General features: G+C 43.0%; 1 protein-coding gene across 47 annotated transcripts in view; it reads left to right on the top strand.

The window, feature by feature from the left end:
* Window positions 1-18,322, top strand: part of ABI2 (abl interactor 2) — a 95,459-nt gene extending 77,137 nt beyond the window's left edge. For 22 of the 47 annotated variants that reach the window (XM_065413555.1, XM_065413550.1, XM_065413532.1 and 19 more), the window contains 2 exons: window positions 6,907-7,080; window positions 18,147-18,322. In XM_065413555.1, coding sequence (XP_065269627.1) covers window positions 6,907-7,080; window positions 18,147-18,322 — 350 coding nt within the window. Of the gene's footprint in view, window positions 1-6,470; window positions 6,558-6,906; window positions 7,081-18,146 lie in introns of all 47 variants that reach the window. The other 25 variants (XM_065413522.1, XM_065413507.1, XM_065413509.1 and 22 more) reach the window with 3 other exon arrangements.
* Window positions 18,323-27,495: the final 9,173 nt, after the last annotated feature.

A 27,495-nucleotide genomic window follows, 5' to 3' on the forward strand; every position in this document is an offset into this window, starting at 1 on the left:
TTGGTCTTTCATGAACTATTCAAATCCTGGTTCCCCATTACTTCAGCCTGGAGACTTGTTTGTTTCTCTCCTGAATAATGGTCAGTCTAGGAGGCCGGCCTTCCTCTCGGAGTGTGTTTTATCAGGCATCTAGGGTCAGGATGCCATTGGTGCTAGATATGGCAGGTAGGAGGAGCTCTGCCACAGGAGTCAAGTTTCATATTATGCCAGTGTTCGTCTAACTGATGACCCTTCTCTAAAAGTAGAAGGTTGAATTCTTATCTGCTCAATTTTGAGGCTTAACAAGAAGTGACATGTTCTGAATCTGAGTAGGAAAGTGCTGGCCATTCATATAACCAGACCTCTTGCCCACATTTCTGATTAGAGAAGGGAAGATGTTTAGCTTCAGAACAGATTTTCCTTTATACAGAAGATGCAGAGAGATTCAATAGGAATGTTTGAAGATTATTGATTTTCAAATTTCTTATATTTGAGCTAGATATGTGCAAGTGGTGCAGTGATGCTATTCTACAGTTCTGCAGTTTTAAATTGTACACTTAACTTGAAATTATGCTCAGATTCCAGCATCTGGCCTAGAGGATTTGATCAAACTCAAGCATATCATTTTATCTCTAATTGCTAGCTAGCCTCAAAGAGACATTTATTTGAATCCAGGAGGACGAGGTGGTAGTGGTGGGTGGGGGAGTGAAGATGCATGACTAAATTATACTATCTGCTTGAGTTATAGTATTTGTAATGTACATTTATATGCATGTTGATTGAAGGGTGAAAAAAGATATAGGGAGAAGGTAAAGGAAATAGTGTCAGATACAACTAAAAAGAAATGCCTTCTGAAGTAAAGAGGATTTTCAGTATATCCAGAGAGTTCTTGACCACTGTTCTGTATTTCTGTTTTTAATGAAATGTCCTTTGGAAGTTACCACTATTGTATTGTAAAAGATGCCAGATATTCTGTAAATAAATTATGTAACCATAATTCAGTCTGTGTACCCGAGAAGAAAGTAATGATTAAAAGGATTATTTACTTGAACTGTAAATCACAAAGAAAAATACTTCTGTGACAGGGACACTTGGCACAGCATAAATAAGGAGCTGCAGCAGAAGATGTTCTCTAAATCAATGTGTGTCCAGGCAGAATGTGGAATCTTAGTTGTATTCAGAGGGGTATTAAGGCAGGATCTGTGTACCTGGACTCCCAGGAAGGGAAGGGGAGCCTTTGGACTCGCAAAGTTAGAATCCATAAGTGGGGCATATGACAAGTGGGGGCTGTGGTCTCCCTTCGCAGAAGGAGGAAGCATTGGCAGGGTGGGGGACCATGGCTGCTTCTTAGCCCTACTGTAGGGTGGGGGAAAGAACAGATCTTAAAGTTTGGGGAGACCAGTGGAGGGGGGAGGTGGAGGAGAGGATTCTTGGGGTGGGGAGGTGAAGGAAAGGCCTTTGGAGATTATCAGTACTGTTTTTTTTTTTCATATTGTGTGGATTTTGTGCAGGGGATATTGATGCATTTTCCCTCTGATGTATTTTATATGCTTTCGGCATGAATGTTTTTCTTTTTCTTTTTGGATTGCAGTACTAAGGCTATTTAACTTTTATGCTGCAGTGGTGAGGCTGTTTTTGGAAGGCTGTGGGGATGTAAGCATGTCTCTTGTGTTTTATAAATATGTCTAAAACTGGGTTCTGAAGAACTACTACTAATTGCAAATTACTGACTGAGGATAAAGAGGATTTTATGACACTCTTTCATTGTGGGAAAGAAGGAGAACTGAGTAAAAGATGGCACCTACATTACAATCACTTCACTCATCACTGAAATGCAACTGCTTCTGGGATGCGACACCAATGCTTAGTAATACTCAGTAATATTGCCCAACAGTTATATTTAGTGAAGTATACCGTGCCCAAATGCAACTACAAGGGGGAATTCAGATAGAACAAAATTACCTGAGTTAGAGTATGTACAGAACGCTGGTATTAACATCCCTAGTCTTTTCATAGATTCCAAGGTCAGACAGGATCAGTGTGATTGTCACAGTTCAGGGAAACTGCACCTGTATTCCCCCTCTGTGTCCGGTGAGGGCACCCACTCTAGATGCCAGGCTCCTCAGAACAATCTATATGCCTGCTGATAAGCCTACCAGAGAACACCCCAACTCAACAAGGACTCTGGCAGTTGATGAGTTCTTCAAACACCACGAAGGGATTGAAGGGATTTTTTCTGTGGGCAGAAGTTCAAAACAGCTGTTAGCTCAGAACAAGACCTCTTTTCCCTCCATCCCCCTCATGTATCTCTGATTCACTTCTTTATACAATTTGGGTCTTTGATCTGCAGAGACCCTGAATAGGTAATCAGCCAGACAATGGTCCCCTCCTCAGGGCGAAGATTCAGAAGGTTGGATCTTTGCATAACCAGAGGTGGTGGGAACTCCACTTAACTTCGTTTATCTGGTGCATTGTTTAAAATAGTCCTTTGAAGCACATAACACTTCCCAAGGTTTACACTGGCTACATCTCCCCTTAGAGAAGTGACATACAATCCCACAAGAATACATACACTTTGCATTTTTAATACAACAAATTCCTAAAATACTTAAACTTCATTGAATTAATTTTAATTGAATTCAGTAAGGTTTGTCCCGGATATTGCAGGAAATTGCCACATCTATCTCCGTGATTATCTAGTCTGATATCCTGTATAACACAGGCCAAAGAACTTCCCCACAATAATTCCTGGAGCATATCTTTTAGAAAAACACCTAATCTTGATGGATCCTCCATCACTAACCATTTTTAAAATCGTGACCGTGGGTAAATTGTTCCAATGGTTAATTACCTTCACTGTCAAAAATGTACACCTTATTTTCAGTCTGAATTTGTCTAGCTTCAAGCCATTAGATCATGTTGTACCTTTCTCTGCTAGATTGAAGAGTCCGCTATTTAAATATTTGTTCCCCATTACTTACTCTAATCAAGTCACCTCTTAGATGAGATGAGCTCCTTGAGTCTGTCACTATAAGGCAGGTTTTCTAATCTGTTAATCATTCTCATGGCTCATCTCTGAACCCATTGCAAGATTCTTCTTGAATTGTGGTCACCAGAACAAGACACAGTATTCCAGCAGTGGTCGCACCAGCTCCAGATACATAGCAAATTAATCTCTCTACTCCTACTCGTGATTCCCCTGTTTATGCATCCCAGGATCACATTAGCCCTTTTGGTCACAGCATCATACTGGGAGCTTATGTTTCAGCTGATTATCCACTTTGACCCCCAAATCTTTTTCAGAGTTATTTCTTCCTAGGAGAGAGTCCCCCATCCTGTAAGTATGGCCTACTTTGTTCCTAGATGTGTACATTTACATTTAACTGTATTAATATGCATATTGTTTGCTTGCATCCAGTTTACCACGCAATCCAGATTGCTCTGTATTAATGACCTGTCCTCTTCAATATTTTAACTCCTCCCTCCCCCGTTTGCGGGTCATCTGCAAACTTTATCAGTGATGATTTTATGTTTTCTTCCAGGTCACTGATTAAAAAAATTAAGTAGTGGAGGGTCAAAAACAGATCCCTGTAGGATCCCACTAGAAACAGGCCTGCTCAGTGATTATTGCCCATTTACAATTACATTTTGAGACATATCAGTTAGCCAAGCTTTTAATCCATTTAATGTGTGCCCTGTTAATTTTATATTCATTCTAGTTTTTAATAAAAATAGTCATGGGTGCCAAGTCAAGCATCTTACCAACGGCTACATGTATTACATCAACACTATTATCTTTTTCAATCAAACTTGTCATCTCATTAAAAAAATGGTTAGTTTGGTAGGCTCTGTTTTTCATAAACTCATGGGTGTTTGGCATTAAGTGATTGCTTTCCTTTAAGTCTTTTTTAGTTGAGTCCCTTATCCGCGACTCCATTATCTTTCCTGGAATCGATATCAGACTGACAGGCCTATAATTACCTAGGTCATCCCATTTACCCTTTTAAAACACCGGAATAACATAAGCTTTCTTCCAGTCTTCTGCAACTATCCCAGTGTTCCAAGTCTTATTGAAAATCAACTTTTAATGGTTCAGCAAGCTCCTTGGCCTGCTCTCTTAAAACTCTTGGATGCAAGTTATCTGGATGTGCTGATTTAAAAATATGTAACTTTAGTATTTGCTGTTTAACATCCTTCTGAGATATTAGTAGAATGAAAAGTATTATCATATGATGAGACTACATCGTCTGTTTTTTTTTTTTTTTCAAATAACGAAAAGAAATATTTATTGAAAATTTGGCTGCCTTTTCCAAAATATTATTGATGATTCTATCATTTTTATGTGGTAGTGGACCAATACCATGGTTAGGATACCTTTTGTTCCTAATATACTTTAAAAACCTACTCCTTATTGGCCACAGATTTCTCCTTGTGTCCCTTTGCTTCCCTTATCAAATTTCTACAACTCCTAGCTTCTGATTTGTATTTGTTACTATCAACTTCCCCTTTCTTCTGTTGTTCTCTCTCTCTATTTTTATAGCTGCCTTCGCTTCTTCCCTAAACCAGATTGTTTTTTTAACCAGTATGGTCGTCTTCCTTGATTGTGGCTTTTTGGGCATCTACTAAAGTGTTCTTAAATGTCTCCCAATTAGTATTCACATTTTTTTCTGATTAAATTCTTCCTCCTGGCTGATTTGGCTCATGATTGTTTTCAGCTTTCTGGCTCTTTTAAAGAACCAAGTATATATGTTCCTGATTTAGACTTTATTCTGTTTGGACATTATAAATGTGATCAAGTCATGATAACTTGTACCTAAGGTATCATTAAAGAGTTGCCGATCACAGAGATAAAAATTACCTGTCAAGACTAATCTTATGAAGTACAACAGGGTCTCTAATGACACAAATAGCCAAGACCTCTATTTGACATCGCCACTAAAAGATACTGACTGACAATCCATAGCAACCCTTTCAAAATATTAACTAACCCATTTTAAATATCCGTTGCAAAATAAAAATAAAAAGTGTAGACATTCTACATTAAAGAATAATGCCAAGTTTCTTTACAAAAAAAAAAGAAAAAAAGAAAAATTCTCTTAATACCATCCTGCTTTTAAAACACCACTGTTTTGCACAGATCATCCATACACTCAGATTTTTAGCCCTTTATTTTAATGAGAACTCTGTACTTTTTAAAGGAAGTTAAGGAGGGTGATGGAGAAATGATCTTAAATAATTAAATATATTTTTCCTCTGCCTTCAAACAAAACTATTTAAATTGTTCATCCCTCCTCCCCCCTCAAATTTATATTTCCTCTACAGTTAATTCTCTTGAGGGAATTTTAAAGTGAGGATCTAGACCCCTGAAAATAAATTTATAAGAGAAGTACTGATGGTTCCTTCATCTTCCAAATGTGTGCAGTTTCTCAAGGGTTATCTTTCTCTTATTCACACCGAACACAAGTGAATTGCTTGTTTCCTGAGGTTGTTTGGGGGGGTATCTAGATAAATCCCTTCTGGTCAAAGATTTATGGATACAATTCTTTAGGAGCTGTTTCAAAAAGTATCTTCAAAAATTCTGTCCGTGTTCTCCCTCTCCACCCCCCCCACCCCCCACCCCCCGCACAGTTGGCTCCACAGAGGAGCTTGGGCTGAAGGTGAAGCTGGGGGCAGAATGGGGGATGGGGTAGGAGCTGGGGCTAGAGGCGGAGCTGACCTGGGCGCGGAGAGGGAATGAGGGCAGAGCTGGGCTTGGCGGGGGAGAGACCTGGGGGCTGGCTGGCTGGGTGGCAGTCCCTCCCTCCTCCTCATGTGGGCTGTCCCAGGCCCCACTGCGCTCCCCCCCCCATCGTTCCTCCATACCCATCTAGGGGGGGTGGGGATCACTGCATTACAGAGACAGTGGGTGAAGTAATGTCTTTTATTGGACCAACTTCTGTTGGTGAAAGAGACAAGTTTTCAAGCTTACATAGAGATCTTCAGCTCTCTAAGCTTGAAAGCTTGTCTTTCAACAAGAGAACGTGGTCCAATGGAAGATATTACCTCACCCACCTTCTCACTCCAATATCCTCAGACCAGCATGGTTACCCGAACACTGTCAGCAAATCAATATTCTGTTGTTGACCAAAAAGGAAAAACTCTCTTGTTAGAGCTGTTCGTAAAGTTTTATATTGAACTCCAATAAAAATAGAGTTTAAGAGAAGAAAGTATCTTCATGGTAGTTAGATGAAACAAGTTCTTAAACTGAGTTTTTGGTGTTATGAAAAGGAGCTGGCATGGGAATTTTCAAATAGAGAGAACTAAAACTTGCTGCAAGTGATATTTATATTTCTTAAAGCTCTTCTTAAAACTCCCTCTTTTGGATGTCATCCTTTTTGTCACACCTCCTTTGGTAGGTTGCTGTAGTGCCTGAATGATGGATATGCCTACTTTCCTGTTTGTCGCGTTGTTTTATTTCTAATTTATTTGTCTTTTTTACTCCTTTGCTGCAGTATCCCTTGCTCCTCCTCCTCCTTCCATCCTACAGGTAACTCCACAGTTACCACTGATGGGATTTGTGGCCAGAGTTCAAGAAAATAGTAAGTTTACTTCTTCCTTCTGCTATGATTGGGCATTGGGTCTGGCCTTCGTTTCATGTGTGGAAAAACCTCAGCTGTACATAGCCAGAATTCTGCTTTTTAATACTTTGCTTTGTTTGGTGAATTTCAAATAAAACAGGAAAAAACCAAACAAGATGAAAAATATTTGTCAAGAGAGTCTAATCCTTTCTCCTCCCCAACTTAGTGTCTTAGTGTATTTCTGTTCCTAAGTTCTAGCGTTAGGTCACCATGAAACTAGTTAGGAAGCTCTTGAATAGAGACCACTACTTTTAATCTGCAACTGTAGTTCTAGAGGGTGTTTCATGTTGATCTTGCTGCTTATTTTTAGTTTCAGATACTCCCCCTCCTCCTCCACCTGTAGATGAGCCAGTCTTTGATGAGTCCCCACCTCCACCTCCACCCCCAGAAGATTATGAAGAGGAGGAGGCAGCTGTGGTGGAGTACAGTGATCCTTATGCTGAAGAGGACCCTCCATGGGCACCAAGGACCTATTTAGAAAAGGGTAGGTTTAGAGAGAGAGAGAGATGGTGGTATCGTCAATTCTACAGTCTTTTGCTAAAAACCCTAACTTCAGAATTTACATGTATTAAATGAGAATCTTTCAATAGGTCTGTTGTTTGCTTTGGATAATCAAACTTTTATATCATTAATCTGCAATTCCTAAAGAAGTCACTTTGTCACCTTCCTGTCAGTCCATGTAGTTTCTGATTGTAGAGATTTGGTCTGGCTGGAGAATTGATTCCCTTCAGTTGAATCACAATGGTTTTTTTATTCAGACAAATTCTCTAGGATGCCACCATGTGTCTAGTAGTATCAGTTGTTGCTGTGTAGGACAGGTTTCTTGCACACTGCTTTGCTAACACAATACTGCATATTAAGAGTATGCTACTGTGTGGTATCCCAGCTGATTTCTCCCTTCTTCCCATTGTACTGAGATGGTGCCTGTAAAGTACATTCTGCAAGGTTATCAGGAACATAGGACAGGGAATGGACTTCCTGGGTCATTAAGTCCAGTCCCCTGCTTTCATGGGCAAACCATCATATTATCCTGTTCATAAATCTATCAAGCTCATTCTTAAAACTAGTTTTAGGTTGCCCATCCCCACTGCTCCCATTGGAAGGTTTTCCAGAAAGTCACTTCTCATAGTTAGAAACCTTCTAATTTCCAGCCTGAATTTATTCATGGCCAATTATACTCATTTGTTTTTCCAAATTTATTAGAGCATAAGCTTTCGTGGGCTACAACCCACTTCTTCGGATGGGTTGTAGCCCACGAAAGCTTATGCTCTAATAAATTTGTTAGTCTCTAAGGTGCCACAAGTACTCCTGTTCTTTTTGCGGATACAGACTAACATGGCTGCTACTCTGAAACCTGTCATTTGTTTTTGTTACCAACATAGTCCTTTAGCTTAAATAGCTTTTCTTCCTCGTTCCTGCCCCTTGATGTGTTTGTGTTTGAGTCACAGTAATGATGCTATAGTTAAGGCTGCAACTGGCTTTCTATTATAACTCCAGTTTTAACCTCTCCTTGATCCCTTCAAAAAGAGGCCTGTCTGAAATTTTGCATGTTACTTTGACAGAGTCGTGTTTAGGAAAAGTTTCAGGTTTAAGCAAAGTATGTTTGAGAAGTGAGACTTTGGAAGGCAAGTACCAGGCAAGCTCCTTGTGCCACATAGCTGGCATTAGCCTTATACCCAGACTTAGACGTCTGTCCAGATCAAGACCTTTCAAGCTATGCTGGCTTTGTCAGAGTGGTCACCTTCTTCCTTGAGGTAGCTTCTGTATTTTCCCTCAAGCAGTATGCAACCCCCCATTCTCCTGAGGGCTACTGGATTTCGTGAACCTTTAGAAAGCAGTGCCACTCTCTCAACAACAGATGTTCAGACATGAGGTTATAAAAGGGCTGTCTGGTGCCAACCACCCCAGTTCATTCCATTCTGTGGTTAGCTGTGTGTGTAGGAACTTTCTCTTGATGGCTGCAGGGATTTGTGGAGATTTTTATCCACATCTCCCCTAAGGGTTGTTAGATGGTTGGTGGTTAGTAAGTGTTGGATAGCTTGTGGCTGTTGCACCATGGACGTTGATGTTAACTGACCAGACCTCCAGAGACCAGGGCAGATTTTAGTAGTCTGTGCACATTGTACTTGTTGGCTTTGTCTTGGGGATCCAGCTAAGTGTGGAAAAGCTTAGCTCTTTCCTCTCCTACGCTTTCCGGAAGACATCTGTTCCCACGGTTCCTAGTGCAGTGTGTGGCACTGCTGTGGTGACAGCAGTGACCTGGCCTTACATTAAAATGTCCATGTTAAGTGATTTTGGCATGCTGATGACACACATCAGAAAGGTAATGGTGACTTTCAAAAGCCTATCTCTCTGCCAAACTTAAATGGGAATTCATGGGACAAAGAAAAGGCACTTCCCTGCCCCTAGTGTTTTATCCTTGCCAAATTTTGAAGGCCTCTTGAAAGCGATGAAGTTAGAGCTTCTCACAAAAATAGTTTTAAGAATCTCAGAACAAAAAGTGTGTGTGTGTGTGTGTGTGTGTGTGTGTGTGGCTTAAAGTCCATCTTGACTGGGTATCTTTTTTGGGAATTAGTTATACTAAATTTCTTTCACAGGCTAAAAATATGGTTAATATAGAGCAGGGGTAGGCAACCTGTGGCACACGTGTCGAAGGCGGCACGCAAGCTGATTTTCAGTGGCACTCTCACTGCCCGGGTCCTGGCTACCGGTCCAGGGGGCTCTGCATTTTAATTTAATTTTAAATGAAGCTTCTTAAACATTTTAAAAACCTTATTTACTTTATATACAACAATAGTTTAGTTATATATTATAGACTTAGAGAAAGAGACCTTCTAAAAATGTTAAAATGTATTACTGGCACGCAAAACCTTAAATTAGAGTGAATAAATGAAGATTCGGCACACCACTTCTGAAAGGTTGCTGACCCCTGATATAGAGTGAAAATTCCTGTGTTACTGCCACTGAAAACTTTTCTGCGAGAAATCCTGGTTCCAGTTGTGAAGCAGGGCAGTGTGCCTAATAATAAAGAAAGAGATATAAAATGTAGCACAGCAAGACTTCCCAACTGTGGTAGTGAATGTTAGACACTTCAACAACGTTCATACTTAGGGTTGCCAACTTTCTACTCGCACAAAACCAAACAACCTTGCCTTGCCCCCTGCCCCCCTCCTCTGAGGCCCAACCCCTGCCCTGCCCCTTCTCCGAGGCCTCGCCCCCCGCTCACTCCATCCCCCCTCCGTCTGTCCCCATCGTCACTCACTCACTCATTTTTACCAGGCTGGGGCTGGGGTGTGTGTGTGTGTGTGAGGGCGGGCTATGGTGGGGGTGCAGGCTCTGGGGTGGGGCTGGGATGAGGGGTTTGGGGTGCAGGAGGGTGCTCCGGGCTGGGACTGAGGGGTTCGGAGGGCGGGAGGGGGATCAGGGCTGGGGCAGGGGGTTGGGACACGGGAGGGTGTCAGGGGTGCAGGCTCCGGGCGGCACTTACCTCAAGCAGCTCCTGGAAGCACCAGCATGTCTCCCCCTCCCCCCGACTCCTACGCAGAGGCGTGGCCAGGCGGCTCTGCACACTGCTGTCTGCAGGCACCGACCCCGCAGTTTCCATTGGCCACAGTTCCCGGCCAATGGGAGCTGCAGATCCGGTGCTTGTGGCAGAGGGCAGCGCGCTGAGACCCCTGGCTGCCCCTATGCGTTGAAGCCAGTGGGGGGATATGCCGCTGCTTCTGGGAGCCTTGCAGAGCCACGGCAGGCAAGGACCCTGCCTTGTCGCGCTGTGCTGCTGACCGGACTTTTAACGGCCTGGTCAGCGGTGCTCACCGGAGCCCCCAGGGTCCCTTTTTGACCGGGCGTTCTGGTAAAAAAAACAGACACTTGGCAACCCTATTCACACTGCACCAAGAGAAAAAATTCATGCATGCAAGAAAAATAAATTCAGTACAGTAGCTGGGGAAAAAATGAAGATTGTGAAGAAGCAACCTCTGCCAGTCCCAGCAGACTGCAAAACTGCTGTCTCTTTTCCTACCTAGTTGCCATAAGTGTGTGGTTCACGAAACACACAGACTTCACCGGCAGGCTGCGACAACTTGTCAGACAAAATATCTGACTTGCAGGATATTTAAATGAATTGCTACACCTTTCCATGGGTCTGATTGACATCGTTCTATTGATGTCCACAGACTCTTTTGTTTGATAAACATTGCTTCAGCTTATTCCTGTCAAGGAGGCTTATTTCCATGAGGGAGGGCAGGAAAATAGCTATTGATACAAAGCATTACTGTCGCGGTGGAGTGTTCTGGAATGGGGATGCTGATTATTGACCTTGGTGCACCTGACATGGACTGATCAGCTTTTTCTGGAAGGTTAAATCTCTCCATTGCACTTCTTTCTGTGAGAATAGGTGGCATGTTTTCTTCAGGCTAGGACCAGTACAGGTCACTTCTGTAAGCCTTTACCCTTGTTGATTAGATTCATTGCTTCACTAACATTTGCTTTTTGCTTTTGTACCTTGAGTAGTATTGAGGGCGCTCAGCATTCACTCTGTTTCTGTGGCTTGCTGACACTGCTTATGCTGCGAGGCATTTTCTGTTGTGTGAAGCGTACTGCCCTGTTACTGTGTTCATAAGGAACAGTGAGTCTCAAGTATTTCCTGAGGAGAACTTTCCACGTGTGAGACTTCTCACTTTTTTGGCTGTTATGGTATTTCCTAACTCCAGATACACTTGTAGAGAGCAATCTTCACTAAAGTTCTGGTAGCCTTGTCACCTGGACCTCAGGAAAATGTCACTGGTCTTTAATCCAATGAAGAATAAAGGAGACTGCAACTGTTTGTTGTGTTATGGGTTTTAAAGAAGTGGGACATAGTTGCTAGTTAGAGTCGGACATAAGGTTCAAAGCTGGTGGGCCAGCTGATGTTGAAGTGCAGTTAATGGACAAACACTGCTGTGTATTATATCTGCTTACTCGTGGAGCAAAGACTACTTTTTTCTGATTACTCCCGTTAGCTGTTGTGGCTCTTCAGTACTATGGGAAAGTGAACTAGATTCTGTTCTGCCTCAGCAGAATTAACTGCATTCCGGTTGCAGGGCGAATATCTGCCCTCGGTTCCAGTTGGGCCACCCCATTGTTTTCAGCCTGGTTGCCCAAGTTTAACTGGAGGCACTCACTGAATCGTTTTGCGATGGATACACGCAAATAACTTTCATGTCCCAGGGCGAATTTGCAGTGCCAACTCTTAGGGGAGGAAAAACCTCTTACGTATGAATTAAGCACATTTTTATATGGAAGTCAGAACCATAATGAACATGACTCCCCATGAAGCCATTTTAGTCATTTTATTTTGAGAGATTTGGGCACCAAGAAGTTAAATATTTGAGAAGGTGAGCGGTTCCTGGATGAAGCACTGATATCCTTAGATGAAAGGAGCCATGTAGGTAGGACTAGACAGACAAAGGCTAAAGACGTCAAATGGGTAAGCCTAAGATGGCAGCAAGACAACTATTCATCAGCCTTCAGAGTGACTCTTCCAAATCTCTTCTGAATGGCAGTGTCAGGATTATGCACATTCCCGTATGGAACAGGGTAAAGGGGGAACTGCTGGTTTGTAAACGATTTCCATTGTGAAGGAATTTTTGATTCTTCCCTCCTCCCACCCATTAGCTTTTGCCGAAGCCCAAGGCAGGTTCCTTTTGCTCCACAATGGCAGCACCCAGATGAGCCCTCCAGCGCTTATTCTCAGATGCCATCATAGAGGTGAAGTTTCATTCTGATCTCATCAAGGATCTTTTGGGGGATCCCTAACCCCCTCTTCCCACAGCATGGTTTTGTTGGGCAAGTTTTTACAGAGTTACAACAACCTTTAAACAGTACCCTCATTCTGTGAATGGAGTCCGAGGGGCAAGGTAGGAGAGTTGGAGACTCTTCTGGCTCTGAATGACCAGGGTGGGGAAGATTGAGTTTTGAAGCCTACCTAGTTTTGAACAGACAAATATGTAAAAGGTGGCTCCAGTTTGTTAGTAAAGGAAGTTTGGTGCTCTTTGGAAAGAGGAGATCTGAGAGAAAATCAATAGTGCAAATTCCTTGTGGGTTGAGGATGTAGATGAGATGGTCATGGGCCTATGTTTTAGACCACTTAACCAGCCAAAATAACTAAGCTCTGAAATGACCGTAAAGGTGTATCTGATTTGGGGAGTGCCCCAAGGGGCAAAAAATTGGGAATGTCTGCCATTTAGCTGATAAAGGAGTACCAAATATTGTTATAAATATAAGGCCCCACAGAAAACGCAGGATTCCAACCTCAAACGTATCCATATATTACCTGATTGATGAGGAAATATAATGCAGCCAGTACTCTTCTCCTGCCTCCACCCCCACTGGTGAAAGGAATTATATTGTTGTGCTGCGTCTCCCCCCTCAAGCTTTAATGGCCAGAAATGTACCCTTACCAGCCCAGCGGGGCCCAGTAACCTCACTAGGCCTCAGGTGATGGCTGTTACCCAATAAGTTCAGGACAGCCCTTCACCTGCCATCAGGTGTACTCAGGTTTTAGGCTACTTCAGGATGCTTCAGATAGCAGTCTTGGATGCACTGTCTCAGCTTCTTGGGGTAGGGAGGAGAAAGCAGTTGAGTGCTGAAAATTAAAATGTGAATGGTCACACAGCAAAGTCGTACAGTCAGCGTTCAGTAGACACAGTGGTCTGTGTCCTCTGTTTTGAGAGATTTCTGCTTCCAATGGTGTTCCCCATTTGAAGTATAGGAAATGTGTCTCAAACCAGTAGAATCTTTCAGAATGGTATAAATGTTAAGTGCAATCCCTGTACTATTCATAAAGCGAGCTTTCTGCCTGTGAAATAAACCCCACAAACCAAACTCCCAGGAAATGAGTAACCATTCTGTTTAGCTAGGGAGTTTTCCTCCCACTTTACTAAGGGAAAGGGAAGTCTTGATTCATCATTCTTTCAGCCCTTAAGCACCTAATACAGGGGTTCTCAAACTAGGGGTTGTGACCCCTCAGGGGGTCACAGGGTTATTACATGAGGGGTTGCGGAGTGTCAGCCTCCATCCCAAAATCCTGCTTCGCCTCCAGCATTTATAATAGTGTAAAATACTAAAAAAGTGTTTTTAATGTATAAGGGGGGTCGCACTCCGAGGCTTGCTGTTTGAAAGGGGTCCCCAGTACAAAAGTCTGAGAACCACTGACCTAATAGTTCCTTTCACATACAAAACTTCTACTTGTCATAATCATGCCCTTATTCCCCTGTTTCTTGCTTGGAGGCTTTGGGAACAAGTGGGGAATCTGGAGTTTGAGATGTGTGAACTGCTTATAAGGAGTAATGCATTTATACATTGGATTGTAGTCAGTGGAGGAAAAGAGGCTGAGGTTGGATTTTGTGGGACTGGTAACAGAAGTGTCCTTGATCAAATTGTTTAAAACTTTTACAATTCTTCACCGAAAGCTACTGGTATCTCATTAAGTGTATAGGACAACTATTGCCACAGAAGTGGTTTTGTCATGTATCCGTAGTTTTCATGCAATAATGTGCTCAATCCTGTTGAAGAATTGCTGTGAATCACACCAATGTGTTGTACTACATATATATGAAGTCTATTCCATTAAAATTTTGTTTTGAACATGTTAATATTCATGTGCAGTAACAGATGTCTAAACTTTAAATGGTCCAATTACTGCATTAACGAGACCTCCAGTGTTTGATCTATTCTTTATATCTTGTGTTGATAAAAAAGAATAATCTTGAAACTACAAAATATAGCATTAGCTGTTTTTTGGGGGGAAACCTGTATTCATAGTGAAAGTGGCCAGAAGAAAATACTTTAAATTTGAAACAAGAATGCTTCTCAAGGGACAAGATCCTGCTTCAGTCCCCATCTCTGACTTTTATGGGCCTGTGAATGAGAACATCTGAAAGCAGCAAGGTATGTGTAAATGTCCCAGCAGGCAATAAGCGTGCTGATTTTGGATTCACAAGGTAAATGATGTTGGGGGAGGAAGGGATTTATATTGGATATATAAAATAGAAGAGGATGAGGTGGGAAATGAACTCCCTGGTGTTAGTTCAGGGTCCCTGCCAAAATCTAATTCAGATCCTGTATCTTGGCACCAGATGATTAAGGGTTGATGAAATGAAAATAACAAGAGAAATTGAGGTTCTTCCAATGTATGATGAGCAAACAGCTAAACAATAGCTCAGTGAGAGAAGAGAAACTTAAGGAGATCTTGAAGGCAAGGGTGGATACCACTGTGAATATGAATAATTTGGTTGCTGTACAAAAGCCACCTCTAGATATTTTATTACATTTTACTGGAGTTGGGAGAGGAGAAATTTGTTTTCTAACATGCCAGGGCAAACAAGCTCTAAAGCCAAAGTTCTACACTGAAGGGGACTTTCAGACTGGAGGAACGTACGTATTTATCCTACTGTGAACGAACAAAGCTTTATCTGCTGCAAAATAATTATTTCCATGGCAGTGGCTTATGCTCTTATAAACAGGATTGTCAGTGCTACATGATCCAGAGAAGAAAAGCTGTTTTTTGACAGACAAGGTGGACATTCAGTTGTCCCCAACAATTAGCAGTAGCCATGCCAATGATTTTGTGTGGCTTTTGGTATGTCTGTTCCCTGAAACTTTAACTTGATAGGAAAGAACTTCTAAGAGACCAAATGACTGTAGCTTACTTATGCAGAATTTGAGGATGTAGAAGTAGGAAAGCTGTTGGGAAATGCAATGGATATAGATTGTGTCTGCTCTAAAGTGTGGTTCTGCTCTGAAAAGTGACTAGAAATGGCACCTTGGGGTTCTATACTGCACAGCAATACTACACAATAGTTTGGGGGAGGAAGTGGATACCAGATCCTGTTTAAACCGCTGGAGAAATGTAAGTAGGCACGGTGCAGTTGTTCTGGGGATGTTACATTTGGGCAGGGCACCGTATGGTTTTAATGACCACTGGCAGTCAGAACTTCAGTTTTTTTCTCTTCCAAAAGCCCATCCCGTGAGCACCACAGTGCCTCATCTAATCTTATGCTGGGGTGTTGCCACAGGATGGGGCCCATGCTAAGGAAGATTCTTAACCAAACAAAGCAAATGGTCAAGAATGGATATTTAGAAGGGAGAAATCTTCCTCCATGCCATGTAGGAAGGGAATCTGGTCTTATCCTCTCATTTCACTTTCAGAATTCCAGGGTCTGGGAGCAAATCTTGGAAAGGTTTATGGTCAGTTTGTTATAATCCAGCAGACGATTTCTGACAAACCAAATATAAAATTGTCTAAAAACTATGCAAAAATCATTAGTTGGAAAAACCAGCTTATTACAACCCAGTGGATAACTGTGTATTTTTAATCTTTGCATTGAAATGTGTTCAGCTACACCTGAAAATAGGCCCTGCCTAAGACTTGTTAGAGGGAAGGTTGCCACCTGTTGAATCCCTAATACTACTACTTCAGCATCCGGAGCTCTCGCTGAAATACTGGCCTGACTCCGCATAATTTAGAAACTCTGCCAAGATCACAGCTTGAAGTGGGGTGACTGCAGACAAAAGGATTAAGCATTCTTTGAGAATGAGGAAAAGGTCCCAGTACAAAAGTAATTCACAGAAGGAACAGATTACAAGAAGAGATCTATAATGCAGATTTAGTTTTTTCTTTCTATAAAAAAGTCATTTTATAAGAGAATCAAGCAGCCAGACTTCCATTATTTCATCATGGAATGACAAGGAAACGTATGTTAGTAAACTAGAAACGCTGAATGTATTCCAAATGATCAGAAGGGACTGGTGCAAACTGGCACATGAGGAAAGTAGGGAATCAGAAGGTACCATCTAAACAGATGGATTATTGGTCCTCAGTTAAGACATTTTTCTCTTAAACGTATTGCTCTTCTGAGTACTAGATAGGGCAGGAACATTTTAGTTAAGAGAAAAACACCTTAAAATTAGGATCAACAGATCCACCAGGAACTTTAATGTATTTTTAAATAGGAATTTGCGAGTATTGTATCACACAAACAAGAGTATCCCGATTAAATAAAAATGGTTTTCAATGCTAAATTTCCAAGATCAAAAACAAACACAATAAATATTTATTCATTTCACCATTCATGTTTTATTCCCTTAGAATGGTACATCGAAAGCTGGTTAGAATGCATTAATTTACAAATAGGGGAATGTAAAGAAGAGCCTATAATGCATGCTTTTTTTAATGCACTTTGTACAAATGACATAATGCTACAGGTCAATGTTGCACATATTAACAGTGTTTGCCAGGTAGCTATTTTGACTCTCCATTGCACTGTGGTTATGAATTCTGCTTCTCATCCTGAAAAAGCCAGTACCTATAGCAGACATTTGTACTGAACGTCTCTATGACTTCCTTCAATGAAAAGCTTCATCTTCTGTTTGCAAAATCATCATGAATTTTGCAGTACTTCAGGACACTTGACTCCTGAACTCATGCTGTTAATTATTTCCCCCTGGATTTGGGTCAGATAACTTCTGTTAATTCGCTAGCGTGAAGAATCAGGAGTGCAACATGCATTTTGTTTCAAGGCCTGTGCTCGGTGTGCCAATGCCAACTGCTTAAAGTGATGATTGATGCAGTTTGCTGAAGCAGTATTCAGATTTTGGCATGTATAACTTGCTTTCTGGTGGGAAAAAATCTATTGGGTCACCCTCTCACTTTCCAATACAGGAAAGTCCTCTGCTTAATATTTCCCAGTGGTTTGACCCAAGTGATTTGGCTTCCATCACGTCCCTAAGAAAACTATTCCACAGCTTAATCTTTCAAGAAGTTTTTCTAATATCTAGCCTAAGTTTTCCTTTAAAGGGTCATCTGATTAGATTTACTTCAGCAGACCCCCACTCTCTGGATAATGTATCTTGGCACTATGAGTCCCAGAGCTGGGGCTGCACCTGTGCATTCCCAGACTGTGATATATTTGGGATTGAGGTTACATGGAAACCCAGAGCTCCTACTTCCCCTACGTTCTTTTCCCACTACAGTTGAGAATTGCTCCCGGAATCCTTTCCCCTTCCAGACTTCGTTACAGTGCTCTTTGTTCCTTTTTCCAGCCTGTGTTTGGACAGGTCATTAGTTTGCATTTTGCTAATCTATAAAAATTGGCATTAGTTTGGTAGCACTTGGTAGCGTTAGTAGCTTTGCATTTAGGGAGTTGTGTCTGTGCCCGTGTGGAGCCAAACCAAACTTTGTCTAATCCTACTCTGTTTATCCATCGTGATGGATCTGGAAGATCAGCATTCAAGCAAGCATTGAGTTTTTATATCAATGATGAGAACAGCCAGAGTTCAATAAGGATTAGAAAAAAGCCCAGCAGCAGTTGGGAAGTTTGGAAGGGATTTGGGGTGGGTGGGGAGCAAATTCTGGGATACCTCAGATGAGTGGGGGAAGTAGTTTTGCCAGATTGCCTTAAACACAAGAGTGCTGCACACTGTGGCCATTGTAGTTGCATTTTCTCCTTCTCCCACCAGTACCTTCCCTTATTCAATGTTTATTTTTTCTCTCTCTCCTCCCTTTCCTAGTGGTGGCGATTTATGACTACACAAAAGACAAGGAGGACGAGCTCTCATTTCAGGAAGGTGCCATCATTTACGTCATTAAGAAGAACGATGATGGGTGGTATGAGGGTGTCATGAATGGAGTGACGGGGCTCTTCCCAGGGAACTATGTGGAGTCCATCATGCACTACTCGGAGTGAAGACTACAGGATGCAGAGCTGCACCTTGCACCACAGGAACTGTCAGGACTCCTCAGCTCTCCACCAGCCCCTAGGGGCCCACCCGAGTGAACTGAATGAAGGATAATTGTAACAAAACCACTCTTGTTTTTTGCTTTTTTCATTATACAACAATAGCGATTTGAGTTGTTTGAACAAATGGCTCTTCCAGCTGCCAGCAGTGGCTGTGCCCGACGTTGAATAAGCTGACCCATTCAGATGTAGATAGTGGAGATGTAACGAACTTGTTGAGTAGCTGATACTTGACAAAAATTCAGACTGATTGAAGCGTGATCTGGGATCTTTCTCAGGAATACTGTATGCCCCTGTGCTATTACCTCTGGCATTAGTGCCTGGCACCGGGACATCCGGGATGCCAGTGCAAAGGGTTAATATAACTGGCCAGTGGAAATCCCTCACTTTTTCTACACTCCCATGCAGCTGGAAAGACACTTGTGTGCTAGCTAACATTTGGATTCCTACACAAAGCAGTTCCTGTATCTGACTTCCAGATGGTTCGTTACATCTTTAACATAAACACTTCTGCAACTGCTCTGCATGTGTAGACTGATGTGGGGGCTCACAGAGCTGGCTCGGGTTCACTTACCTTTCAGTTTAGATAATTAAGATGGATGCAGCACAGAAGACCTCACCATTGTGTAATCTTAGTTCTTCGACTGCCCCAGGTTAGATCTGTGTTATGCACTGGTGTAGAAAGTTATCCCCTTTGGCATGAGCTCCCAGCCTGCTGGTGCGGAGGGGTTATGCTGAATACAAATGCAGTGTGTGGTGGTGATGGGGGAAATTAAGTTTTTATAGGTTCCTAGGGAGTCTGAGGCTAACTCTAGGAGTTAAGGTTTGAATCTATTCGTGCATGCTTGCACGAGACAGATTATTCATCCTAAATGTCAGTATTACGCACAGTGTAATTTTAAAAGCCAATCAGGTCTTGTAAATTGGCTCTTTTTTACTTTGGTTCCAGATCTGAGTATATGCTGTGATCGCCCTGTGCAGAGGCAGGACAAAGAGCAGTTGTCTTCTTCAGGTGTATTACCAAAATCTCCTCTCAGTGGAAGTAAAAAGGGCTGCCATATGTGTTGGTTTTCCATGGAAAGCTACGCACGAACTGGTTGTTATTTTAGATCTTTTCCCTGCCCCTTCCAGTGTTTATAAAATAGTAAATACCTTTCAGAGCTATACTAGCCAGGTGCGATTCACACACTATAAAGGTTTCACGTACATTTGTAGGTTGCTTTTTAATACAGTCTCAGATGAAAATGCCACCACTGGAGTTGGCTTCACAGATGAGCGTAAAGACCTCAGAACAGTCATTTGTGCCAGTTTAGGAAGAACTTCAAACAAAAGAGGAGTGTTAACGTAGTTCATTAACACAGCAAACTGAGTGACCTGCTGTTGTAGTCCACCTTCTGGAGGAGGGCAACCTATGTACATTTAGTCTGATCTCCCATAATGGGGAGCCATGTTTCTTCCTGAACTATCTTTATTTGAGCCCAGGTGAAATTCCAGCCAGTACCAACAGTAGCTTATTCAAGTCTAGATAATGCTGCAGCAGTCTGCTAAGGCATGTGTGTACAATGGAATCTTGCAGGGAGAGTAGTAGAGATAACTAACTGGAGGCTGGTTTTCCTTCCTTCTTAGTAAAAATGTGCACAGTCAAGCCAGTCTCATAACTCAGTATCTCGTGCAATTTCTTGCCAGCGATGTGCATTTAGAGCAAGCAGGAACACTTTGGCTAGATGGGACCTTTGCTAAGCTGATGCGTCAATCTGAGGGGGCGGGAAAGGAATGGACAAATTGTGCATTTCTTCCTTATACTCTGGATATGAAGTCTCCTTGGAGCTTTTCTGCCTCCTAGTACTCATTCATAGCTGGCACTGGAGCCTAGCTGCTGTCGTGTCCTTGTCAGGAAGCTTCTCCACTCAGTTACCCCTTCTATCCGTCTGCTGCAAAAATAGTTCCACTGAGCCGTAGCTTTCAAGCCCGGCCACACTGCACCTGACAAGGCTCATCTCACTGCTCACTCCTGGCTGCCCTTCTGGAAGGTGGCAATTGCACGGTCATTCTTGATGAATTAGGTGACGCTGACCAAAAAAAATCCCTTTTGGGTTTTGTGTCTCCTAGTAGCAAAATGGATGAAAACAGACATTGCCCAGTGTCTTTGTCGGGGTGTCTGGGTGAGACAGAGCGAGGCAGTTACCATACACCAAGCTGGGGCTACTGTTAGTATCTAAGGCTTGGCGACACAGGAAGTTATGAAATGAAGTAGGATGTGAATTAAAGTACAAGAGCTATTCTGGGCCATTTTGTCATGTAAACAAGCCCCAAGGGCATGTCTGCACGGCAAGTACCAGGGGAACCCGTCTGCCCCAATGCACACGGCTAAAGCCCGGCCCCATTGTGTAGTGTAAATGGGGACCCCACCTGCTCCTCAGAGAGCTCGGTTATGGTCCCATCTACTCTACAGGACAGATGTGCTTTTTCTGAGCCTGGGACCTCGGTGTTGTAAGTGGCGTCCCTGACCTGGATATGCTTGTGCCATAGACTGGGCACAGAATCACTATTCCTTAAACTAGCTGTTTCCATGGAAACACGTCTGGTGTGGCGAGCTCACAAAGCAGAGGAGTTGTAGAGGCCAGAAGGTCCTGACCCCTCCCCAGCAGACAAGATGGTGCAGGCAGCATGCAGCTCCTTGCCAACGGGGGCTTGGGTTTTGTTTGCTCCCCGCTGACAACATGACACTTACGAGGTGGTTCACCCTGCAGAGCTGCTGTGGAGGGAGTTTCTGGGTCACCTCCTGCTGGTTTGATGCTTTTTTATGCAGTACTAATGTTGTAAAAAACACTTGTTGGGTTTTATGCATATTTTTTATTTTGTACAGTTTTGAATTATGTCGATTGTCCAGGGATGATGCTATGTAATGAGCATAGACCAGGCCCAAAGTAATCAGATTTTGTATGTACTGTTACATAGACTGCATGCTATTAACGTCAGTGAGGGTTGTGGTTCCAGTTCTATCATTTATAATCCCCATCTCCTTTTCCCCTTTTATTTAAATAGTTACTTGAAAAAGGGGTGGGGGCTTGGGCAATTGGCAAAACTTGCTATTCCAATAGATGCAGAACTTCTCTGCACGGAGTCCTGCTGCCAAAGCTGAAATGAAGGTGTTAAGAGTTACAAGCTGTTGCTCAAGCTGTTTTTCTCACTGTAGGGTAGGTTGGGGGGTAGGAGAAAAGGACACAGCAGACTAGCCCAAAGCAGACTCTAAATAGTAATTCTCTCCCACTCCCGCTTTTTTCCATCCACAAAGAGCTAGTCCACCATTGCCTCTGGCACTGTTGGCAGAGGGTGTGTTGGTGAAGAAATGGTGCTGTGCACAGAGGAAGCGCTACTCCCTCCAAAATAAAGTTTTGATTTCTTGAAAAAGAACAAAAATACTTCCTGCTTCCAGCACAAAGCTACACAATTTGTGCACACCTGAAGTGCCAGTCTGGCTAAAGCTACAGTCCAGAGAGTCGGTCTGGTACCTGTATCACAGCCAGCGGGGGAGGCTGGGGGCTTTGGGTCCCGTTTCTTTGAATACATTTCTACTTACGTGAAGCCAGTGGCTGTTTTTGCTCACAGCTGCTGTCCTCAGAGGGGGAGTGCACAGAAAAACAGTGGTTCTAAGATCCTCAGATACTATGGTGACACGTGCCACATAAGAACCTGTATCAATTAACATAAGTTGTGCTTCTCCAGGTATTGCTCTGAGGGGGCCTCCTGTTTTCTTGTCCTGCTGCGCAGAGGCAGGGCATGGATAAGCTAGTTTGAAGCTTTGCTGCAGTCTCAGTAAAGCAACAGGGGGGAAATAATTTCCACTGCCATTTCACAAAGTCATTTTCAGGGACTGGAGGGGGGGGGGGGAAGGAGTGGTTTGTTGCCAGGTGCTGCTGCACATTCTGGGGAATTACAGAGTATGACTTCACCAGCAGGAGATTACAACTACTCCAAACCAACCCCCTTTGGGGAGGGAAAGAGCAAACAATTAGGGAGGTTCTCATAAGTAAACCCAATAGCTTCCCCACCCCACCCCAGCAGTTGTCAAACAAGAGTGGCGGGGGATAGAAGGCTAGCTCCTGCCTCCAATGTAGATGTCTCCCTTCTGTCTAGGCCAATTTTGGAAAATTCAGGGGCATCACCTCTCTCCCATGTAGGTCTCATATTCCCCCCAGCCATTGATTACTTCCCCTGAGCCTGGAAGGGCCCCTCTTTTCTCACTCAACGTAGCCCCTCATTATTGCGAGGCTGAGATCTGCTCTCCACAGGGAAACGGGAATAGTTGCCAACCAAACTTGTGTTTGCTGTTCATAAGGGGGTCATAGTAGCAGGAAAACCTGACATTGACATCCTGTGATGGGGTGAAGCATGCTGAAAGGCCCTGCTTCCTGTCTCAGAGCCTGTGGGGGAGTAGGTGGTGCTCTTCACACAGCACAATTTGTTCAGCAAGGGAGGCTCCCAGCCCCACCAGTGGACTAGTGTTCCCCTTGGGGGTGGGGGGAGAAACAGCTTTCGCACTGAGGTAAAATAAACCCTGCCCTTTGATGCTGAGTCCATCATTGTCCCCAAGCTAGGCTGTCCGGGAACAAGCTCTGAGCACACACCTTGGGGGCTTTTCTGCTGCGTGCCAGTGACGACTAGGATGTGCTTGTTCTAAAGGGCATGTTCCTTGTTTTTTCAGTCTTAGCCCTCTGCCCTAATGTTAAAGCATAACCTGATGGTGCGTGTTCCCCTACAGAAGTGGGGGCTGTGAAACTGGGGCACTGTATAAAGTTGAAAATTACTTACAGCTCTGTGCTATTGTGCTCAGTGATTGGGTTCTAAGCTGTGAAAGGTGAAGCCCAGTGATCATAGTGGGACACCAGTAGCTGGTTTCCACCTGGAGTGAGCAGTGCTGGGGGCAGTTTTTGAAAACATGAGCCCTAGCCGAGTACCGAGGAAAGTGCACAGATGCTGCATTTGCCAAATGGGGTAATTTTGCTTAATGCCTCTTTGGGACCAGCCAAAACCAAATTCTGAGGGTGGGAGAGAGCGAATGGAATCAAATTTTTTTTAGCACTTACTGTCTTATCACATAAGATACTAATTTCCCACCCCCTGCAGCATAACGCTGACTTAGCTGTAATTACATTTTTCTGGGTAGTGCTCTAATACACAGTAGCTGAACTCACTCACTAGTTCCATGGTCCTAGGTCTGTATTTTGAAACTCCAAAAATAATAGCATGGCCCTGGCACCATCTTTGGGAAGATACTTGAAAGCTAAATCGATGAAACCAGGTTTTGCCATTACTTGCATCTGAAGAAGTGAGGTTCTGACCCACGAAAGCTTATGCTCCCAATACTTCTGTTAGTCTTAAAGGTGCCACAGGACCCTCTGTTGCTTTTTACAGGTTTTGAGAACAATTCATGGAGAATGTTCCACTGCTGCTTTAGTTTGAAATCAACATGTTACGTGCAACTTCCCCAGCCAAAAGTTGATTTTTCTCTTTAAGGGTACAGGAAAGTATTTATTAGCAATTGCAGGGTTGTGCTTTAACAAGGCACATGTCACAACAGGGTGTTTGCTAAAGCCTGGATGGCAGCCTGTTAAGAGGTAGCCTTTCAACCCACCTCCTGCTGACTAGCTAATACAGGACTTACTTCCTTTGCTGAGGGCAGTGCAGTTATGTGTTTTTATTGATAAATTCTACCACTGAAAAATGTGGAAAAACAGAGCTGTGTACAAATGAGTTTAGCTTTAGCAAGGTTAAGCGCTGACATCATCTGACATTTTTGTAAAGAACAAGTGCTTATTTTCATCTTTGAAAAGTGTCTTTTGCAACTTGTATGGACATGTGGTTACTATGAATTCTCTGGAAAAACCTCAGTCTAATGTCCTCTTGTTCCTGTAAATTTTTCTTCAAAAAATAAAACACCCAATTTAGCTCACTCTAAGCAGCAATTTTTGGCTCTGGGACTTAATGTGGCTGATTTATTCAGAGCCTCCACTCTGCTCTTGAGATTGGTAAAGTAAGTTTCAAAACATGCATGCCACCAGAAGATGGTTAGTGGGTGTGTGCCATTCAAACCCCCTTCCACTGATTGGGGAACATTAATTTTTTAAATTGTACTTGGAGTTAACTGTTGCTGTGTACTAAACCCTCTTGTTACAAGTCCTGAAATAAAAAAACGAACAAAGCACACATCAAAGTGTCCTGTGAATATACTGCTTCTGTAACACTCCATGGGTTAATCACAACTGCTGTCCAGCTAATAATGGGCATGGCTAGACAAGCGTCTGTCACACAGCTAGCAGCAGGCTGGCAGGTGGGCATACTGTGAGAGATCAGAGCTGTCCCCACTGCATCATTAACTAAGACACATGCATACAGCATGTCATCCACTGTGGGTTAATGATTTCTAACGTTTGACTAATGCTGTTGATTGTATTTCCAGCCTTGCATTTCAGTGCTTCACAGAGGTGGGTAAAATCAAATCAGTTCTCCTGCGCTGTAGGGTGGTATCAGAGCCACTGCCCACCAAATCCCTTTTGCACAGGGGCAGCATCAGCCTTTGGGCCTGGACTTCAAGAAATAGTTGGTGATCCAAATTCTTCCCCCAGCCCTTGGCCTGGATTAAGACACTGTTGCTAGGCACCAGTCCCCAATGGCCCTAGCTCATGTCTAACCATCATCTGAGAACAGAACAGATGTGGAACAGAAACAGCTGTGCTAGCAACAGGAAGTCTATTATGTTCCTCCAACTAAAAGGAGAGGATAAGTGCTACAGCTATTGCTTAGGAAAGTGGGCACAAACCCATCCGTCTCTAGCGTTTACGACTGGGGGCATAGACTAACCTAGGTCAAGAAAATGCAATAGCTTTACTGCCTCTGTTCTTTGGAGCAGCATGTAAAAGGAACGGAAGGGGATGGTGGCGGGAGGTTCTCTAGCTGAAGCAGCAGGGGTTGGCCAGATCTGGGATGTGAAAACTTCTCTTAGTGGCCTTAGAGGAACAGCAACTCCACTGTACGTTGAATGCAGGGGGCAGAGCATCTTTCTTAACCACCAGCCTTGCAGTGCCACTCAGAGCAGCCCCAACCCAAACGGTACCTACTTCGCATGAAGAATACTCGTCTTTCAAACAGGACTACATCACCGTGCACTAGGGCTTCTTGCTCAAGGCAGACAGCGCATAACAATGTGGTGCTCTGTGAGTTCACCCCACAGTGCAGTGTAGACAAGCCCTTACGCTCCATCCATTCGGTTCTGTTAGAGCAGGCTGCCTAACGTAATGCCCACCAGAGCATAAGGCCCGGAGCCTGCTTCCACACAATATGCTAACTGCCTATTCATTAGCATTTTGTCGTCATGTTTACATCATTTAGTTTATACAAGTGTGTAAATACACTATACTGTACATAGAAATAACCTATTAAAATACATACAAAACAAGCTGAACTTTAAATCAATGCAGGTGACTTTAAACTCTTATTAAAATCTGTTTAGCCCACACCAGGTTGTGTTTGTGGCCTTCCTATGTAACCAACTTGGGACCACTATGCTAGAGCCAGGTTCTCGAGTCACAAGCAAGACAAGGCTTGGAGCAGGGCACAGGTGCAGAAACATGCCTGAAGCAAAAAAGGTGGATTGCAGGAAACCTCAACCTCATTTGTATCAGGCTGTGAAACATGTAATGCTCAATCTGAGCTTCAACATGAAGCCAGCTGCTTTATTAATAGGGGCATTCTATAGTAGTGCAGTATTTTTCCAATGTATTTCTAGTAAGGAATGATGAGATTACATAACATTTCTAGGAAGCTTACAAGAATGAACCTGTTTTAGGCCTTAGTTTCAGAACAGACCAGAGGATTTAGTTTATACTACCAGAACCTGCTAGTCCCATGAAAGCCTTCACTCCAGCAAGGCACATTATAATCTCATGAAAAAATAAAATAGCAAGACAGGGAAAATAAAACAGAAAGCATTAAATTTAACTACATCTTTATTGAATTGTGCATATTCTATTGTATAATGAGCTATAGTGGGTACTTTATAATGCAGTATTTCTTTTGTCCTCTCCCATGCTTAAAAAAGTATATTTATACATATATTTATATATATTTATAACATGGCAAAGCTCCCCCCAGCCTGAAATTGTCAAGAGTTTAAAAGAGCCTTGTTTTTTGTTTTGCGAGAGGGGAGGGGGAGCAGTCCCATTCAAAGATAAAATGTGCAATTTTTTTTTAAAGCAGTAAACATATGAATGTATTTACAGCACACGCTTGCTGCACAGACAAATCATCGTAATGATATCTTCTTACATGTGCATCTCCACTATTATAAAGGACACCATCAGTGGCTGCTAACAGTTAGTGTAAGCCGTGAAACAAGCAGTGATGTTCCAGTTAATGCTTGTTCCGTGGCAGTTCAACAGACAAGAGTTACAACTTATGAAGAAGCAGACAGGAAAACCAACCCCATACCTGCCCTACAGTCAAACCCCAGAAGTGTTGAAGCCCACAGTTTTGCGCCCTTTCTCACACTGTCAAATGCTGTGCCTTGCACATGCAACATTGATTGAATTCTTTTCGGTCAGTTTCCAGTCTGACGTCTATGGCAGGGGCGTGTGGACCAGAGGTTGAATTTGCAGAGGGGATCGCACCTACATTTGAAGTTTTTCAGGGGTCCGCAAATGAAGAAAGGTTGAAAACTACTGGTCTAGATAATTATTACACTACAAATGTGCAACAGCATCTACTCCACAGGGCCACAAGCTGCCACCTCTTGCAAAATACCTGCCTTAGCTCTTCATGCTGTACATTGGCACCTGCTGACCTCTTTAATTTCGCTGCACCCCAACTCCAACATGCTCATTCTCAAGAACCAAGAAAGCAGATAACGGCTACATCTTTGGTAGACAGCAGTGTAATCACAAAGAAGTGCAGCTAGGGCAGTGGTGGATAAAAGACTCATGGTAGAGGACGAGGTCAATTCTCATGCCTTCTGAAAGTATACTCAGGACTTAAAACACCTGGCAGAAGCACTGTTGCATCCACCATGCCGCTGAGATTGTAGTCCCAAAAAGGGGGTTTAAATTTTATACTAGTAGTTCCTTATT

Source organism: Emys orbicularis, chromosome 11 (genome assembly GCF_028017835.1).
Source record: "Emys orbicularis isolate rEmyOrb1 chromosome 11, rEmyOrb1.hap1, whole genome shotgun sequence".
Classification (NCBI taxonomy): Eukaryota; Metazoa; Chordata; order Testudines; family Emydidae; genus Emys; species Emys orbicularis.